At 46.8% G+C, this 20,376-nt stretch overlaps 1 protein-coding gene across 4 annotated transcripts in view; it reads right to left on the bottom strand.

The window, feature by feature from the left end:
- The window catches only part of LOC138570755 (SURP and G-patch domain-containing protein 2-like), a 1,010,309-nt gene that overhangs the window by 180,775 nt on the left and 809,158 nt on the right, over nt 1–20,376 (bottom strand). For all 4 annotated transcript variants that reach the window (XM_069649142.1, XM_069649143.1, XM_069649145.1 and 1 more), the window contains one exon: nt 8,777–9,855. In XM_069649142.1, the coding sequence (XP_069505243.1) occupies nt 8,777–9,855 (1,079 nt within the window). The remainder of the gene's footprint in view (nt 1–8,776; nt 9,856–20,376) is intronic.

The raw sequence follows: 20,376 nt of genomic DNA, 5'->3' as shown, positions 1-20,376 counted from the left end.
CCCCCTTGTCCCTGGCGGCTCTCAAAATAGCGTCACGATCCCTGTAATTGAGCAGTTTTGCTATGATGGGTCGAGGATTTGCTCCTGGAACGGGTCTTGTATTGGGAACTCTATGGGCCCGCTCAACCACGAAGAGCTTCGATAGGATCTCTGTCCCGAACAGGTCCGTGCAGATCTTCTCTATGTATTCTTCCATTCTTTGGGTGGGCTGATGTTCCCTAATGCCGACAATCCTTAGGTTATTTCGCCGGGAGCGTCCTTCTAGATCTTCGTTCTTGGCACTCACCGCCTTCATTTGCGCCTCCAATAAAGATACTCTGGTAGTTAAGGTCGATGTACCGTCACAACAAGGTCGGAGACCCTCTGTTCAACGGTATCTAGTCTGTCTGCGTGTTTGTCTAGTGTATGCTGGAGTTGGTCGACTTTGGAAGAAAGGGAGTCTAGTTTGCTCCCTAGGCCTCCTATTCCAGCCTTGAGATCCAGCAGGATTTCCCTAATATCAAGTTCTTGTGGCTCTCCGACTTCGTGGGGCTGTTCTTGATCGGGTGATTGTGGTCTGCTGGTTGAGGCGGTTGTTTTGGCGGAGACGCAGCCTTCAAAGTTTAATTTCCTCTGTGACCTATCATTTTTCCCCATCTTTGAGGTGAATATGGATGGCGGGATGCCGAGTGTACTGGTCGCCAGAAGGCTGGGGGGGCCTCTGGCCTGCGGCGCGGTCCTCGGGTCGCAGATTCGTTTTTGCACTGTTGCCTCAGGCTGGGGTGGAGAGGCAGTGAACGCCCGTGAATTCAGAGTAGATGTGTCGATTAGATTATGCTTAGGCCGTCGTTAGATAGCGCTCTGTTCTGGGCTAGGCTGCAGTCCGGTGCTGGGGGCGCGGCTGTACCAAATGTCTGATTTGGACTTCCGATATTAGGCGCGGGATCTTAGATGTCTTGGGCCTGGTGAAATGACTACTTGCAGGTCTCTCGTTTTATAGATGTAGCATCACCGGATCTCCACCGCTCTCCCCAGTCCCCCCTCAGCCCCAGGGCCCGTGGAGCCTCGGAAATCGCCAGCCGATGGTCACGGGGCTCAGGATGCCAGACAGGCCTGTCGCGGGCTCTCACGGCCGCAGCGGGGACGCAGGGCGCTCGTACCTGGCTTTCCGCTGCACTTCCTCCGCGCTCGTCGGTTGCGGCCGCTCTCCCGCCGGCCCTCTCCGATCTACTGGGAGCTCCGATGGCGTGTGATGGGTGGATTGGCTGTCCTGAACGAGCGTCGCGGGGGACACGATCGTCCGCTCAACCCCGCGGTGCGGGGGTTCCGACGAGGCGTGTGCCGCGGCTCGTGTGGGCGGATCAGGTTTTCCGTGTGTATCAGTACGCCGCGGCCCCAGCGAGGCCGCGCTCACCGAGCAGCGGAAGGGAGGAGGGGGGTGGTGGAGGCCTCACAGTCCGTCGCCCACGGGCGAAACCACGGCGGCCAGAAGAAATAAAGGCAGGAGCTTAAGTAGAAACGCTACAGCTGTCGATAACTGAGGATTGAAGACTGTGTAGATGCCACGGAACACACGATTCTTCAGGATCTTTTAGGGAGCTCCACAGAGCTCACAGGGAGGCCGCCATCTTGGACGGCTCTCTAGCGCCCTCTCGAAATGAATAGTTACTCACCGTTGTGACCAACGTACTCCTAGTGCATAGTCCCCTTTCCTCTATACTGTAAGAACGTCCCTCGCGAGGGACGGGAGATGGAACCCTTTTCACCAGAAAAATCGTCTTTGTTAAATTTAGAGGCACAAGGGGGCGCGGCCCTGGGAGCATGCACTCGCCCGATTCCACCCACCGTCGCCACTCCTCAATCCCCAATGACACAACAATATTCAGAAATGCCTATCAACACCAGTTTAATTGGGGGGAAGGGAAGAGGATGGTGGGACGTATGGAGGAAAGGTGATTAAGAGTACATTAGTCACTATGGTGAGTAACTTAATTACTCGTCCTGTCCCCTTTCCTCCATACTGTATGGGCGATTACAACTGAATGCAGCCCCAGGGTGCAGCCGCCCTGCTGATCTGCCACGGCACATGCCGTTGGAATGCGATGGCCGTGGCCTTGGCTCTGACTGCATGGGCATGCAAGTTAGCTGGCACTGGCTTGTGCTGTCCCTCATAATCCTCCTTGATGGCCGCAACCATCCACCTTGCTATGGAGGCTTTAGAATCCTGATAACCAGGCCTTGACCCACCAAAAGTGACAAACAGGGCGTCCAATTTGCAGAAGTTCTTGGTCCTGTCCAGGTAGTATTTCAGAGCGCGTCTCGGACATCCGGACAGTGCAAGACCCTCGGAGGCTCATCCTTGAGGTCGGCGAAGAACGTGGGCAAGACTATCTCCTTGTTGAGATGGAAGGAGGTGGTCACCTTGGGTAGGAACGCAGGGTGCGTTTGCAGGACCACCTTGTCCTTGTGAAAAGTGGTGTAGGGCTCTGATGGCACCAGAGCCTGAATGTCGCTGAATCTACGAGCGGAGGTGATGACCACGAGTAGAGCTGTCTTTATGGTGACCAGCCTGCTGTCCACGGACGCCATTGGCTCCAAAGGTTTAAACGTCAAGGGGCCCAACACAACATTGAGGTCCCACGCAGGGTGTGGTTTCTTTATAGGCGGGTAAAGCCTGTGGAGGCCCGCCAGATGTCGCTTGACCACCGGGTTGGAAGTGAAGAGGTACTCTTCTGAATCCCTGTAAGCACCTATGGCCGCCAGATAGGTGCGGCATGTGTCCACCTGTACGCCGGCGTGTGCGAGGTGTGCTAAGAAGGAGAGCCCGTCGTCCAAAGTGCACCTACGAGGGTTGATCCCCTTAGAGTCGGCCTAATGACAGAATCTAGACCATTTACTCCTATATTCACTCCTAGTAGCCTTGCCTCTAGTGCCCTGGATGATCTCTAGGTTAGCATGAGAGAGGTTCAAGTGTTTCAACATGACCTGCTCAGGTACCACACTGCAAGGGCTAGTTTGTGAGGAGCGGTGTAGAATGGGTGTAGACAGCGGGAGGTGAATGGGTGGCCTGTCTGATAGGCTGAGCAGCTCGGAGTAACACGGTCTCGCCGGCCACCATGGACCTATCAAAATGATGCAGAGTTGACGAGATTCCTTGATCTTGCAGATCACCCTGTGGACCAGGGGTGTGGGCGGGAAGACGTATGCCGTCATGTCGTTCCACCGGATCTGGAATGAGTCGCCCAGAGAGCCGGTGCCCTGCCCCTGCCAGGAGGCAAACTGCTGGCATTTCCTGTTATCCCGGGATGCAAACCAATCCACTAGGGGGATGCCCCACCTGAGGAAGATCTTTCAGTATCAGGTCGTTCAATTGCCACTCATAATTGTCCGCCCCCAGTCTGCTGAGCCGGTCTGCCTCCAGATTGGACTCCCCCGGGAGGTGGACTGCGGTGAGGTAGATGTTCTCCAGTGCCCACTCCCATGTGCTGATGGCTAGATTGCACAGTGGAGGGGATCTGGTGCCCCCCTGCTTGTTGACATAGTACATGCTGGTGGAGTTGTCCATCTGGATAAGAACTGCCTTGCCCTCTATGAGAGGGAGAAAGGCCTTGAGGGCCAGCCATATGACCTTCAATTCTAGCCAATTGATGTGGGACTCCTGCGTCCAGATACCAATGACGCTGTGGCTGTCCAGAGTGGCTCCCCAGCACTCTAGGGAGGAGTCCGTAGTAACAGTGACCTGAGGGGCCGGCTGCCGGAAGGGCTTGCCCTGTCGCAGGCTGAAGTCCGCGGACCACCACATGAGGTCCGGGTGGAGAAAGGGAGGAATGTTGACTGGCTCCGCTTGGGAGCCCTTGTCCTGATTCCATGAGGCTGCGAAGTGCAGCTGTAATCTCATCTTGAGCTTTGTGTGGGAGTACGGCCAACAGGACCGCCGCCATTATAACCAACAGATGTTGGTACCACCAGGCTGAGGTCACTGCCCTGGAGAGGAATTGAGAGGTGGCTTTCTTGATGGCCACTATATTGTCCTCCGAGGGAGAGACTCACTTGGAGCTTGTGTCCCAGATGAGGCCCGGGAAGTTCAGGGTCTGCGTGGGATGCAGCAGAGACTTCTTGAGATGTATAGTGAACCGCAGGTCATGTAGTGTATTCATCAGTGCGGAGGAAGTATGGTGAACCTCTTCCGGAGATGTAGCCCGTCCAGGTGTGGGTAGACATGGTGGCCCTGAGGAGGGTTGCCACTGCATTCATCAACCTGGTAAACACCCTGGGGGCTGGGTTGAGGCCAAAGGGTAGTACCTAGTATTGGAAATGGCAGCCCATTATCCTGAACCGCAGTAAGGAACAATACGGCTGCCAAATCATGAAGTGTAGGTACGCGTCCTTCAGATCCAGGGAGAATATCCAGTCTCCCCTGTCCAGTGTTTCTGCAATAAGTGCTGGCTTAACCATCTTGAATTTTTGCAGAGGAAGGGAGAGGTTGAGGGTGTAACGCTCACCTGATTCCCGCAGAGGCGCCGGTCTTGACTGGGTGAATGCCGTATCTTCAAAGGTGATGTGTAACATACGGTTGGCTCTTTGGGCTGGACCTCTGTGCACTGTATGTCTGACTCAAAGAGTAAGATGTTTGCAGATAGAAAATATGGGATTAATAAACTGGGGTTATTGGGTGCCTCTTTCCTCTTCCCTTTCTTTTCTCCTGTAGAACCCCAAAGGTTAACGCCCTCACCTTAGGTAAGTGAACGCCGAGCTCTCCATCTGCCTCGGGGCAGGGTGCCGTAACCAGTTTCTTCACTGGATAAGGGTGCAGGCCTCTTGACCTCAGAGGACTGCTGTCCGTCGTTAACTGCACGAACGGTAAGTTCTGGGCACTTCAAATGTCTTAAAAGTCTTTTGTAATGATATCTCTTGTTTTGCAGGGTTCCGGCGATGGCGGATGGCGGGCTGATGAGAGTTGAGGATCAAACCCGCGTGAGGAATAGAAGCGCCTGGAAGCACGTAAGTAAGCGCTTGTAGCCTGCTTCACGATGCGCACTAACTGTCCCTTTTATCTTGCAGGTACAAGTTCGGAGCTTTAGAGAAGCTGAAGGGTGCTGGAATACCCACTGGATTCGGCGTGGGAAGGAGTAATGGCACGTGAGTAATAAAGTTGCCCTATGTCTTTAAACGCACCTTCTTTTGTCTTTCAGATGCGGGATGCAGCGCCGAAGGCCTCCGGAGTGTGCGAAGAGCTGGTAAGCTTTTGTCTTTCAGATGCCGGAATGCAGTGCGAAGACCTCCGGAGCATGCGAAGAGTAGGTAAGCCTTTGTCTTTCAGATGCCGGAATGCAGCGCGAGGCGTTGGTGACAGCCGATGGACCAGGTAAGAGATGCGCTGCCACTGAAGACCGTAGTGCTAACCTGTTCTTTCTTTGTCTTTACAGGTGCTGCTGAAGACTGGATTCCAGGATGGTAAGCCTTTGTTCCCTTAGGCCCAGGATCAGAAGCAGAAGACACGATGAGCGTTCTGCTGCAGAGAATGCAGAATAACGCAAAGCAAGATTCATCCATCGGGTGTGGTTTAAATAGCCTCCTGTAGTGCTTAGGTATCTCCTTCCACAGCCACGCCTAGGTAAGAAAAGAGTTCCTGCTTTCCAGAAGAGTTCCAGTGTTCTGAACCTAGGGAGTGGCTCAGATATGTAGGGGCTAGATGGGTTTTAGCATAGCAAACATGGAATTCCCACATTCCACAGTACTAAGGTGACAATAGGCTCCCATAGAGATACAATGGTGTTCCAATCCCCTTAAGATGGCCACCCTGCAGGTGACTAAGCAGTCATTGGGAACTAGACGTCGTCCAGAGAGGACTATAAAAGCCCCGCCTCTGCATTAACATACGCTTCGCGTTCGTTCCGCTGACATAGGTGTAACGCTACCGGCGCTCAGCTCACAGACCTGCAGAATAATAGAAAAAGCCATGTTATGAACTTTAACAGCTCACAGAAAATCCACAGACCTTAATCGCCAACATACCTGACCAGCGTTTTCCACAGCAGCAGTCCTCCGACAGGTGACTTCATCTTCTGTAGTTCCGCAGTTCAGTCAGCAGTCTTCGTCCATGGACGCAGATTCATTCTGAGTTCTTCCAACCTCCGAAAACCTACAAAGATATAAAAAGGTACCATAGTTAATGAAAGAACATTACAGACTAGTGGTGAATGAAAATCACTATGCGCGCATATGTACCTGAATCTCCGACTAGCTTTTACCAAGCATTCGAACGCCTTGCAGAAAAAAAGCCTTCGTTTCATAACTAAGGCACGCCGTGCCGCGCGCCTTTACTGAACTTTGCACGCATACTTACCGCAAGAGAAAGCCTATAGCTGGATAGCGAAGGCATGCTGGGCAACACGCCAATTTCTAACTACGCGCGCATTCTTACCTCAAGAGAAGACTTCGTTTTTTTTCTTCGACAACGCCCAAGCGCCTCAAGTGAAAATTCTTTCTTCCGAGAACCTGTAAAAGAGAGTTAGAATCATCAAGAGAGATCTCTCCAACCACAGAACCTTTTTTCTCTCAGAGACTTTAGTGCCTTTCTGACTAAAGACAAAAGACCTCTTCAAGAATTTAAACACTTAACTTCAGAGGCTCTTCCGGTTTAACAGCATCATTATCTTCTGAGCCTCAACACCAACGCACCCCTGCTTGAAAGCAGGACGGAGAGCTCCCCAACAACAAAACACAGGTGAAGAGAGTGTGGGCCTTAGGAACTATAGGGGAGGCAGTCAGGGTGGGAAAACATGGGCGAACCATAGTAGATGTACTATTTTATATTGATCTGTGTTTTCCCCCCCTCTTATTTTCTCTCTCTCTCTCTCTCTCTCCTTTATGACAGGGGGGAAATCCTAACTAACCAGTATTGCCAGATCACCAGGGTGCTGGACCATTTACGCACCTGTGGGGACATGGTAAGCATTACAGTATTGCCCTCGGCAGAGCTGCCGGTAGTGTTGCGTGAAGGTGCCCCCTCGGACATGATGCCGCTATTAGGGCATTGCCCCTCAGGAGTAACCACGGTAAAAGAAACTTGCGGTCCCTCAGTACTGACTCCGGATGGATCCGGAGACCCCTCAGCCATGAGGCCAGTAGCTGGACTAGCCTTGGTATGTGTGCTGGTGCTAGAACCCAAAAGGTTCCTCCCGGTCAGGTGCTTCCTTGGGAACGAGTCGCCTTTACGGGGTGCGATGGTGAATAAAGGCCTTTCCTTCGGTCTCAAGCTATGTTTGACGAAGTCCGAGAAGTCCTCTGGAGGTGACTTATGGAAGCGCTCCCTCCACCTAGCAACCCTGTTCAGTGCCTGTGGAGCCAGTGCGTTGCTCGCGGAACAACCTTCCCAGCCGTGGTTGGGGCGAAGGCAGCAGAGGCAAAGGACATGGGGGTCAGATGTAGGAAGAGCCCACATCTGCTCAAGGCCGCTGAAGTCAACATACGCAGGGGAGGAGCGTGGCGTCAGAGGACAAAGTACCTAATTGAAAAGAAAAAGTCAAAGATAGAATAATATCCAAGGAAGAGTACATGGTATTTCATGGCCAAAGCTAAACCCAGGAGCACTGGTGAATTTGGCCCGTTCCCGTCGACGTGGAAAAAGGGACTGAGGAGTGGCACCGGTGCGCAGAGTCAAGCAAGGGCATGCTCCCAGGGCCGCGCGCCTCTAAATTTAAAGGGGAAGACGATTTTTCTGGTGAAAAAGGTTCCGTCACCCGTCCCTCGTGAGGGATGCCCATACAGTATGGAGGAAAAGGGACGGGACGCAAGAGTATGAGGCCTATTCAAGATTTATGACGATTCAAGATGTGTAGTAAAAAGAACCGATTCCACCATCAGCAAACACAGATGCATGTGTTTTTATCAGGAGCTAGCCAGTTGGTGTTCTATGCAGTGGTGCACATGTACCTTCTTTTTTAGAAAATGTGTGAGCCTCCTCAGGCTCCCTTGGTTAATGTCTGGTTTTGTTTACAATGCCCCATTTTTCAGTCTGATTTGTAATCACACACATTTTGTTTTAGGCTGCATTTAATTTTGCGCCATTAGATTTGCAATGATGCAAAGACATTCCAACAAAATAGCACCAAAGAAAAGCCAAGTCACCATATTTGGCTGGACTGTGACCTGGCCAGATCCAGCTAACTTGAAAGGGTGACAATGGCCTTTACTGTTTCCCGGCTTGCGTTCTGTGTGCAGTTCTGATATCCGCAGTCCAATCTTCTATTTTGTGATTTTTGTGCCTCAAGCACCCTCCTCAGAGGATGATTTGTCCTAGTCACAGGATGTTCTTGAAATTAGGAGACAAGCAGGGCCTGACGAACAATAGTGGACTATCCGAAATGCATTGACCACACTGTTTCCCTCTGTCTTTTAATGTCATTTGGCTCCAATGATTATATAATTGGTTATAAAACATATATGATTTGTGGCATTTCATTTTGACCTATTTTGAATATCCAGTGTACTACGCCTCGAGTACAGACAGGCTGTGAGCATGCAGTATTATAGCTAGCCCGCTACAATTATTTTTTACTTTGTTGCACATGCATCTGGTCATAGCTAAACACATTCAACAAGCAAGGATCGAGGTAGTGTACATGGTATTAAAGCATCCTATTTCAGTAACCTGTAACAAGAGGTAGAATAAGCAAGACACTTGTTAAATTAGAAAAGCTATTACACCTAGAATGCCCCCTACATGGTACATGGCGACTTAATTTTTAAATATATAATTCAAACTGAGCACATAGATAACCAAAAGAAAGCTTACCAATGTCGTCATCTTCATAACACACCCTCTTTGGGGAAACAGTTGCTCCCTTTGGGGGTCTGCCTCTTTTTCGTGGTTGAGGAGAGTGTGTAAGACTTTGCATGGCATCCATGGAAACAGAGGTTACGGCTGACTTGCGCACTGATTCAGCAGGTTGTGTGGACTCCTGCTCGGTAACGAGTTCTGATATTGATAATTTCTTGTCTTGTGATACAACAACTACAGTACCGCAATCTTGGTGCACAGAGTCCTGGTGATCACCTTGCTGGACTTCGGAGATCTTTCCATCTTGAAGGAGGACTCGGCTTCCTACATTGTTAGCCTCAGTATCGAGCAGTGCAGAATGGTCAGTGTTCTGATGTGGCAGACTGGGTTCCAGATTGCAATCTTTGGGTAGAGGTGGTTGATACAGCTGACCTGAGTGAGCAGCATTACTTTTCAACTGGGTCCTTGACATTTGAAGGCAGGGTGGTTGAGGTTCTGGTTCTTTGGGTAAAGGTGGTAGTGGCTGCACATTTGGGGGCTGGGGCGGTAAAGGTATCAAGGGAGGTTGGGGCATTGGACCCTGTGGTAAAGGGGTTTGAGACTTCAGATACAGAATTTGGTGATGTTGCTTTATTTGTGGTGGAGGCGTCAAAACCTTGTGTAAAGTGTTTCCGGATGTACAATCTTGTGGTACAGTAATTTGAAAAAGGCAGCTTTGTTCTGCAGTTTCCTGTGAAGGATCTTCACCATCAGAATTTTCATCTTCGGAGCAATAAGATACCAGAGGCACAGAGTCAATGGACTCAGTGGCCTGAGGCTTAGGCCGTTGAGACTCAGTGCACCGGGGGGCAGGCTGTTGGGGCTCAATAATTTCACAGTCGGAGTCAGAATCACAGACTATAGTAACCTCACGCTCAACAATTTGAGGCTTAGGATCACGACATTCAGAACCTTTGGATTCAGAGCACTGAGGGGCAGCTTCTTTAACATTGTCAGATTTAAAGGGGTCGTAAGTCAACCCTTTGGCTTGGCGGAACTCCGTGAGCTTCAAGGAAAAGTATTGAAAGGCCGGACTTTGTTTTTCATTCAAAAACCTGCAAAGTAGATACAAATAGAAATCCTTTAGATAACAAAGTCTTTACATACGTAGCCTTTCTTCAACACAAGAATAAAAACAGCATAGACAAAGGTGTGAGATCCAGCTATCAAGTGTTATGCTAAAATGTAAATTTAGTCACCACAGTAAATTCTGTATTCTTAACCAGGCAGCAACTTCAGTTTTAACAACTGCGGATTGGCTAACGTGATCCTGATGTAACGCCCTGGGAGCCAGCAGGCGATGCCGACATCCCTCAAAGGGCCAGCTTCAAAGGGCCGGAGAAACGCCCGTCAGGGCCAGGAAGGCCTCCTACATATCAGCTCACTTGCGGAAAACCCATGCTCTAGCTACACAGGCATGTTCTCTGTAACACCAACAACATCTGACTACACCTATCCGATCGCTTCTACACTGTTCTCTTGACTCCCGTATCCATTGCCCTCGCCGCTGTCGTTGCCCCTAACAGCTTGGGAGCGGGCTGCCCGCAGGTGCTGCCTAGAATTGTTTGAACATTTCCGAACTATTCCGCTGCTACACCACTGCACTTTATCTTGGATTTAAAGTTTTATTTTATTTAAACACCAATACCTCCAGATGCGTGTACAAAAGTAATACAAACATAACATATCGACAATATAACTAAGCAAACATTGTTGAGTATTCTATACATGTTGGGAATTGCTGTTGGTCTCAAAGTTGAAGAGAAAAAGAAGAACAAAAAACCTATGAAATTGTATCAATATCATACCCCCCTATCTATCAGACAAGATATTGTAAAAACAGCATTGTAGCAAGATCATTAACGATACATTTCAGGAAACCTTCAGAATATACATATTTCATGAGGCAAAAAAACAACAAAACAAAAAAACAAAAAACATGTCGTTTAACCATAACACTCCAGGAAAAGGCTGCAGAGATCATTTAATTTGTCAGATTCTCCTCTGTATTTAAAAAACGCCTTCTCATACGTGGACACAGTCAGCAGTTTCTCCACCCAATCATCAATGGTGAAGCTGTTGGGGGATTTCCATGCAGATCAAATCATTTATTTCGCAAGCATGCAGCCTCTTAATACCCTACATTTCTTAGGAAATGAAAGGTCTTGCAATTGGGTGACATCCCTGAGAATCAAAAGTGAAGCCTTTCTCGGAATAGAGCCCGTAACACTAGGTCTATCCTCTCACACACACCCTCCCAGAAATCTTAGTTTTTTGCGCAAGACTTTAAGCAAGTGACTTAAAGTGCCTATAGATCGATTACACTTCGAGCATAGATCTTTGTCAGAGAGACCTCGTCTGAGCATTCTTTCTAGTAACCAATAAGTCCTAAAAAGTAACTTAATTTGTGAGGTCCTCAGACCCCAGTCCATGCTTGAAAAGCGAATATTATCTGTGAAAGGATGACAGGGTGGGGAGGATCAGACAAAGCAAAACAGTGCTTACCTGTTAAAGTAGTTTTGCAGCTTTACATGTGCTAAAGATTAACATGCTGCACACAATCCTGCCATCTAGTGGTTGGGTCCACAAACTGTTTCTAGTTTTTGACAAAGTAGAAATTCCATGAGGCACCTATGATACCACCTACGATGCTGGCATGTAGTGGTAAATTATACACACAATGTCATGCTGCAATGGTTGCATTTTTCCCTTTCTTAGTAAATCTGTGAGACTAAAACAAAAGTATTGTTTGAAACACTTAGTTGCAGAGAGGTAGGATGGGTTGAATGTGAATTGCTAACTGGCACAAATCTGCCAAAATCTGTTAAAGATGATAAACGTTGCATACCCTACAACTATCTGAAATTTGATATCTGCGCCAGATTACCACAAGGAGCATAGTTTTCATCTACTGGTTGATTTCGGAAGTTGAATCAGATAAAAACAAACGTACGACATCAACATGTCTCAAATAACATCCTATGGCATGGACTTGAATGCCACGTTGCACCGCCCTTCAAATAACTTTCAGATTGTTATTTACTACACACTAGTACCCTGTGGTTGCCGGGCAGGCAATCTTGCTGGACAGAATGTGGACTTTATTCATTAGTTAACTTGTGTTCCAAACAGCCTGAGTGTTTCCAGGCTAGATAAATAATTAATAAATAATTTGGCATTTATATAGCGCTACGAACCCTCAGGTATCTGAGCGCTGCTTATTATTACCCACGGTGTGTGGTGCTCATTTATCGACCTCGGAAGGATGAAACGCTGAGTTTGGCGCTGCCGGGATTCGAACCTGCATTCGCAGGCTCTGCACTGATGTCAAAGCGAGCGCTCTACTCGCTGTGCCACTTGACCGGCTACGATTGCCACCATCCAAAAGCAATTCCTTAATCCGTCGTATACCGTTCTCTTCACTCTCAAAACCCATTGAATTAAATGATACAGAAGTTGGCTGTAAGGACTCGCTGAGCAGCAGATGGCTACGCTCCAAACACTGTGTACAGTTGCCTAAAATCTCTATAACAGACTTTCTTTGGCCTAGTGATATGAAACACTGCCGTTAACCAAAGAAAAAGGTTATGAGATAAGGAATATACATGGTTCCGTTCTGTGTTCAGTTCTTAAAGCTGGGCAGTGTCTACATCATAACCCCAATGTGCTTTCTCAGGTAAAGGGTCCAGCCACTGGAATAACCAGGTTACTCACCTTAGTGACGACCTTCCTACTATTCCATAGTCCCCTTTCCTCCATACTTATGGGACATCTCTCCGTCCTGTGTGACGGGACCGGAGCACTTTGTAAAACGAATAAAAAATGTGTCCTTCCTCTCTTTCTTGCGCGGGGCCCGGCAGGCGGCCGTAACCCCACCCACCTTGTCTATCTTCAGGTCAGAGACCTATTAGCAATAACAGAGGAACCTTATTAGAGGGGATGGCGTACGGGCATATGGAGGAAAGGGGACTATGGACTAGTAGTAAGGTGGTCACTACGGTGAGTAACCTGGTTATACTCCTACGCCCCGTCCCCTTTCCTCCATACTTTTTTTTTTAATATATTTTTTTTTATTTATATGGTTAATAAAATCAACCTTTCAAATATCAAGAGATATCACAATATCAAAACACTACAATTCATAAAAGCAAATTTGCAGTTTGTTCATTCACTACAGTTAAAATTCAAATTTAGTTTAACTCAATTACGCTAACTATGGGTGTAACTAAATATTTCATCCAAAAATCGTACAATTTCTATTTTGGTCCTTAAGGCAGTTGATGAAAAGATACAATGCCACAAGTTCTTATTAATATGTGCGTTTTGGTCTTCAAAAAAATTTCCAAAGCATTTTTGTCGAATAGTGGTTACATTTGTACAAAACACTAAACAATGCTCCAACGTTTCTTTTTTGTCAACATTCTTACAAAAGCGACATACATTTTCTGATTGCATAATTTGATTTCTGCGATCCTGAACATCTAATGTCGGCCAAAGGTTCAACCGTAAAACAGAGAAACTTCTGACGAGTCTTTGAACAAGGAAATTTGGCCAAATAGTCAGACATTGTTCTACATTGCTTGTGCCCAAGTAGCGCTCGATCAAAATCCTTGTAATTGAGACATTTATTTTGGGTCAGATTCCAATCATATGTTGCTGGACTTTCATTTTGGCACGAGCTTCATTGTTCAAAAGTAACTTTAAATCAACTGAGGCATCAGACATTGCATTCATAGTAAAAATACACCATTGTTTTGAAAAAGCCTGATTTTGTTCTAAAAGATGACAGGCCACCTTTCCCAAAATGTCTGATGCTCTAAAGACAATAGACATTTACGGAAAAAGGCACAATATTTCCAAATTACAAATGAGAACATTGAGAGTGATCCCAATTCAAATCAATGTTAAAGGTGTGCAAGCGGGCAAATGTAGTACTTGTTTCCAAAACAAGGATTCAATTCTATCCCACCACTCCACAGGTTTAGGACTGCGAGCCTCAGACCCATAGGTCAAGATTGGCATCACCTTCTGAAGAAAGAAGGTGAGAATATGTTTACACGTAAATTTGCCAAATTTGGCCATAAGTATCTTTGCTTGCGCAATTAAGGACCGTAATTTGCCCTGGATCTCTATGTCAGGGTCAATGCTTGGTAAAGTATCCACTATAAGAGTGCCCAAATACTTATAATTGGCTACCTGTTCTAATGGAACATTGTGTAATCGCCAACAAAAAGTTTAACTTTACACTTTTCATGCCTCTTACAAACCATTATTTGGGTTTTTAGTATTAATTGTCAAATGGTTCGTATCTACGTATGTTTCAAGGCCATTTCAAAGTTTCTGAAGACCAGTATGGATTTTTGAAAAAAGAATCAAATCATCGGCATAAAACAAATAAGGACCATTATGCCGGCCTAATCAACGTGAGTCACTCACAATTTGACTCGGAGTTACGCCCAAGTCGTAAATGAAAAAGTTAAAAATGGATGACGCCAAAATACAACCTTGTTTCAGCCCTCTAAATGTTTGACATTTCGAGGTCAGATCACCACTCAAATTAAGTCGAAGCTGCATGGTAGTATTGGAGTGTAGTAGAATGATTAAGGATAATAGAGAGGATGGACAATTATGCTTGATCAGCTTATGCTGTAATAGTGATCGATCAATTGAGTCAAACGCAACCTGGAAATCTACAAAGGCTAGATGCAGGGTCTGCCTTTGGGCTGCGTGATCAGAAAGGAGCATTTGTAGCGTGATGATATTAGGGATGGTACCTAGGCCAGTCACAAAGCCTGATTGAAATGGGTCATTAAGATGGACCTGCGAAATCCACTTCTTGAAGTCTCTTAAAATCAGTCGAGAAAAGATTTTTCCTGGCGCATCTAATAGTGCAATAGGTCGATAACTGCATGGCTCTTTCCTATCTCCTTTTTTATAAATAGGAACAATAATAGAATGAGTCCAGGACGACGGTAATTTTTGAGACTTCAAGATGAGTCTAAAGATGGTGAACAGAATACGGCTCCACACTTGTGGATAGGCTTTGAACATCTTGTTGGACAAACCATCTGGACCACACACGCCTGAATTGCTCGCTTTCTTGATATACAAAAGAATATCTTCAAGATCAAATTCTAAATGGAATCTAGGAAAAGAATGAGAACTGTCTAGAAATGCGTCATTAACAGGCAGTTTGTAAAGATTCGAGAAATAAGCATTCCAGGCATGCTCTGAGACTTCATTTGCTTGGATTATTGCTTGAGAGCCAGAAGCTACTTGATTAAGATAAGACCAGGTTTTAGAGATATTCTTACATTGGACAGCAGCCAAAAGTAGCTGACTATCAGTGTGGTAAAGCTTCACACGCCTTGCCTTCACCCAATTTCTATACTTTGTTTTAAGGTTGGAAAGATGTTTATGGCGAATATTAGCTGGAAGATTCAGTACATTTCTCTTCTGTTGTCTGAATAGGCGCTTGCGATCTCTAATTTCTAAATCAAAGACGTGCGAAAATTGAACACAGATAGAATGTTTTGATGAGAAACTAGGGACTTGAGACCAAAACACTTGTAGCATATCAGAGTAGCAAACATTTGGGGAGTCAGCAGTGAGGGCTGTAGTAGCTACTGCCTGTGTCAAATAGAAATGAAAAGCCTCAACTGACTTCTCAGTCCATCGCAGTCTATTACCAGCATTGTTAACACAAAATTGACTTTGCAACATTCTGTCTCTATGCATATTATAACTGCTACTATACTGCCAGACAGCTGTAAATTGTTTGTGATCACTCAGCTCTGAATGCACAATTTTGAAATCCACAACATCATGGAACAGGGACACATTCGTATACATATAATCAATGATAGATGCCGATGAGCCCCGGGACCATGTTGAGGATGGAGGGATGTCGGAATGGAAAGCTCCGTTCAGCCTTGTGAGATTGTGATGTTTACTAAATTGTTCCCATTGTTTTATACGAATGGAATTTCTTTGTTTAGTTGAATTAATGCAATCCAGATTAAAGTCTCCTGCAATAAACAGTTTTTGAGCCGATCCATCCAATAGGATTACGTTCAGCATATCATTTAAGGCCTTCAAGAAGCATTCAACCATAATCCCCACTGGATTCCAGTAAAGATTAATAATGGCATATAATGTTGTGGATAATTTAAGTCTCGTCATTTGAATAAAGGCATTAGGTGAGGCCCACGGATAGATACTAGCGTTATTATCTGCCTCTATTGCAGTTAGAAGCCCACCAAATGGTCTGCCACTCAAACCTTTATTGGCCGCTAGAGAGATCACATCATGAGCGTCCCAAATGGGATCAGTGGTCAACCAAGTTTCCTGAAGTAAAACTAGCTTATAGTTAGCTAGAGAACTAAGATCATTATTCAAGAGCTTAGAGTGACCCCTCGTATTCCAACTAATAGTGGAAAAATTACATAGCTCAGCAGCTTGACCTAGCTAATGCTGTTTTAGAGGAATCTGACAAGATCTTTCACCTCGCAGCTCATAAACATGATTTTTATGGTTGACATGGGGGACTAATTGCTGCTGATTTGGAGCGCCTAGGTCAGTAACTTCCAATGAGACCTCAAATCCTAGATCATGCAATTGTTTTTGAGCCGCCCAAATAGCGTTCTGGACGATACGTGAATCCATCCAAATTCGCACAACATTAGTTTTCGAAGTGGTACAAAAGTCAACCAGAGCCAAGTCGTAAGAGCTAATATCTTCTAGAGATGGCACATCAGAAAAAATGCTCAGAATGGAGTTACGATTTAGGACATATTGAGGGCTCGGGTAAGGCCTACAACTGAGCAATAAGCTAAAATTAGCAGGACGCTTGGCCATAGGCTTAGTTGCAGGCTTGTGGGCCGCAGGCTCTGAGCCCCTATTTATTAGAACCATTGCAGGCACCACACTGGGCTTGGACTCTTTTTGGCAAACAGCCTGTAGCAATTCAAGAAGTTCAGGGACAATTTCAGCCAAGAGTGACCGTCCAACAGCACTGGTAGTACCCCGTAATTCAGTTTGAGGCATCAGTTTTGCACCTGACACCAACGGGCAAACTATGGGGGTAACTGCTTTAGTTAAACTCAAACCAGTATTAGGTAAAGATGGATTGTTTGCACTTAAGGGGTGCTTAGATGACAGAGCCTCAGTTTGAGTGGCAATTTTTTGTGCCATACCGATCTGGCCAGACATATACGCATCAACAGCACGACAAATCTCCTGTCGATGGAAATCCAAAGGCAGGCTCGCAGCTAGACCGCTTGAGGCATCATCAGCTCTAGGCATGGGTGTGGGCATGAGAGTGGCAGCCTCAGCTTGACAGTCCAGGTCTTCTGCCAGTTCAGCCAATGCATCAAGTGGGGCGTACGCAGGCATGGTATTTAATTCTTGTAGTTGAGGCGGGAGTGCGTATCAAGGCCATTTGATGGTATTTTTTTGCAACTGCAGATGATGCAATGAGCGCACTTTTTTTGGGTAGAGCAACACGGCGGAGAAAGCTCTTTGTTTGGGCTGTGCCATTTTTCTTAGCGGCTGGGAGGTTTTTGGATTTTTTGCACTGGGGAGTTTGAATGGATTTCGCACCAGTCATAAGTATTTTAGGGGTAAAGATGGTATAAGGCACACTTGGGGCACCTTTAACACTGGTACAGGGTATGGAAACCATTGGTTCTGCTGGACTCAAATTTGCCTGAACCATGGAATCCACAATAATACCTGCAATACAAGGCACTGCTGACGATGTAGGTAAATTTGCCACAGACGTGGCAACATTATTTACCCAAGGTACTGAAAGTGCTTCAAAAGAGGTTTGAGTACCTAAAGATACTTTAGTGACTACCGGCTTATCACCAATGTCAGTTGAGGCAAAGGATGAGTTTTTTTTTTTGCTGTAAAAGCATGGAAGCACTCTCTTGCCATGTTAGAATTTGATCTAGTTTACACGAATGATCACCCATCTTTGAGATTACTGATCAAAAAGTCTGAACAGAGATTGTAGGGAAACATGCATTGCCGATAGTGTAAGTGCCACCAAATTTCCCGGATCCACTACCGCCTCCACTTTACCAGTTGCTACTACTGGCATAGGAATTCGACGTGGAGTCGGTGCATGATACGAGTCTTCAATTTCCGAACACTCGGAATTATGATCAGAAAACATAACAGGAGACTGCGACAAGTTCAACATGGCTCTCTCAGGTAGCAATTGGAGAGAGTCTCGAGGGATCCATATCTAAATTGACCACTACAGCATCATTGGTCACACAGGTAGGCGAAACAGCCTTTGCTCCAACAGGAGCTGTCAGTGGTAGGTTATGAAGTATCATACTGTCGGATAAAGATACTCGAGATGAGGAGCTTTCACAGAGTGTGATACTAGTGTGCACTAAGCAAGCGCCATCTGTGGAAGTCACTTTTTTTGAGGAAGGCGGGCGAAGCACACCCTTTAGGTCAGGACCAGGAGTAGAGCACACTTGTGAATTGGCGGGAGCTCTCATATCAATAGGAGCAGAAATTGCAAGTTTTTCTTTACAGAATACCCTAATATTAGGCAGTGGCGGCCTTCTAGGACCAGCTTTCATGCTGTTTCGACCACGAGCACCGACTGGAGTCGAACAGCGAAAAGGGACAATTTTATTATTTGAATGTTGTTTGGGCTTAGTTAACAAGGTGTTAAGAGGACCCTTATGACATCCAAGATGCATAACTGGAGGCATCCCCATTGTCAACGTAGGGAATCTTGCTTGCATATTCCAGCCACCTGTAATTACTGATATATACAAAAAAGTCTACAACCGAACAATAATTTCAATAACAGGCGCAATTGCGCTAAAACCAATATTCCTTGAATGACTTTTTACACTAAGTCCATGAATCCAAGGACAGGCTTACTAAATAACAGCAGTCCGTATTGTGTTCATAGGGATCTTCACTGACAGACTCGATCTTTACCAAATCCAACACTTGCGCCTCAGCGCCAAACAGCCGCACAACAGCACAGCTAGCGGCCTTGCCACCGCCGGGCTTAACGCCGCAAGGGTGGCTGGCAGTGCACTTAACACTGAGGCAAGTCACGTGATGGGTCACGTGCTGGGTGGAAGCCCCGCCTCCAGCAACCAGCGTTCACTTCCCTGCAAGAGCCCCTTCTCAGCTCGCAATGCAGGATTAGGCAAATGAGCACAAACGAACGTTCCTCTCCACAGAAAGTACTTTAGAATGACATAAAACACCATACTTATGGGAGATTCCCAAGCACTCCTAACAGGAACTATGGGTGGATGGAAATACCCCTTACTGAAAAAGGTTCTTCAGCACAGCCTGACCAAACTGAGCATCAGCTCGAGCTCATGTCAAGACAATAATGCTTACAAAAAGCAGATGGGGAGGCCCAAGTAGCATCCCTGGCAATGGACCACCAGGGGACATATTTCTGAAAAGCAACCACGGCTGCCTTGCCCCGCACCAAGTGTGTATGAATAGCCTTAGGAGGTTTCAGCTCTTGGACGGTGAACGACTCTCTAATGCAGGCAGCGATCCACTGATAAATAGTCGCCTGCTTACCCTGAGGATTACCAAAAGTCACAAACAGTTGAGAAGAACTGCTAAGCTCAGAAGTTCTGTCCAGATGGAACTTAAGAGCCCTTCTGACATTGAGACAGTGCAGAACCCTTTCTGCCTCTGAGGTAGGGTTTGGAAAAAAGACCGGCAGGGAGATCGACTGATTCAGATGGAATTCAGTTACCACCTTCGGCAGGAAAGCAGGATTCGTCCGTAAGACTACCTTATCCTTGTGAAAGACCAAAAAGGGATGCTCCACCAACAAGGCCTGAAGCTCATTCACCCGCCTTGCTGACGTAACAGTGACCAAAAAGGACACTTTCCAGGACAGGTACTTGAGGTCCACCGTGGCCATTGGCTCGAAAGGCTTATGACAACACCGGCAGGACTACAATAAGATCCCACGACGGGTGCAGACTATGAATTGGAGGATAGAGGTGTGCCAAGCCTGCAAAATCCCTCTTAACCACTGGGTTACCCAGAGTAAGAGCATTGGTCCATAGAAAGGTAAATTCTGCATGACAGAACATGGACACCCGACTCTGCTAAGAAGGATAAAGAGGACAAAACTGTCAACTGTAGCCCCCCCCCCCTTAGGTCCAACTGCCTGTTTAAACACCAATGACAGAACCTGAGCCATTTGCTTCTGTACTGGGTCCTAGTCTAGGGTTTTCTGTCTGCCTGGATAATACGCATGTTATCCGCAGACAATTTAAGATGTTGAAAATCAGGCACCATGCCGCCAAGCTGAGCGATTGTGGGGAGGGGTGCCACACCTGCAGTTCCCCCTGATGAAGAAGATCAGGTTACCAGTGACTCCCGATCGGCGATTGAAGCTCCGAGAACCAAAACCTGGCCGGCCACCATGGGGCTATGAGTAGAAGGGAACAGTTCACCGAGTTCTCCAGCTTCCAAATTGCTTGATGGACTAGAGGCAGAGGCGGGAAGGCGCAAGCTCTAATGTTGGGCCATGGAATCTCGAGAGCATCCCCCAGAGAGGA

This window comes from Ambystoma mexicanum, chromosome 1p, assembly GCF_040938575.1.
Source record: "Ambystoma mexicanum isolate Mex_15411 chromosome 1p, UKY_AmexF1_1, whole genome shotgun sequence".
NCBI lineage: Eukaryota > Metazoa > Chordata > Amphibia > Caudata > Ambystomatidae > Ambystoma > Ambystoma mexicanum.
The sequence above is the reverse complement of the archived record's forward strand: the minus strand, read 5'-3'. Positions and strand labels throughout refer to the sequence as shown.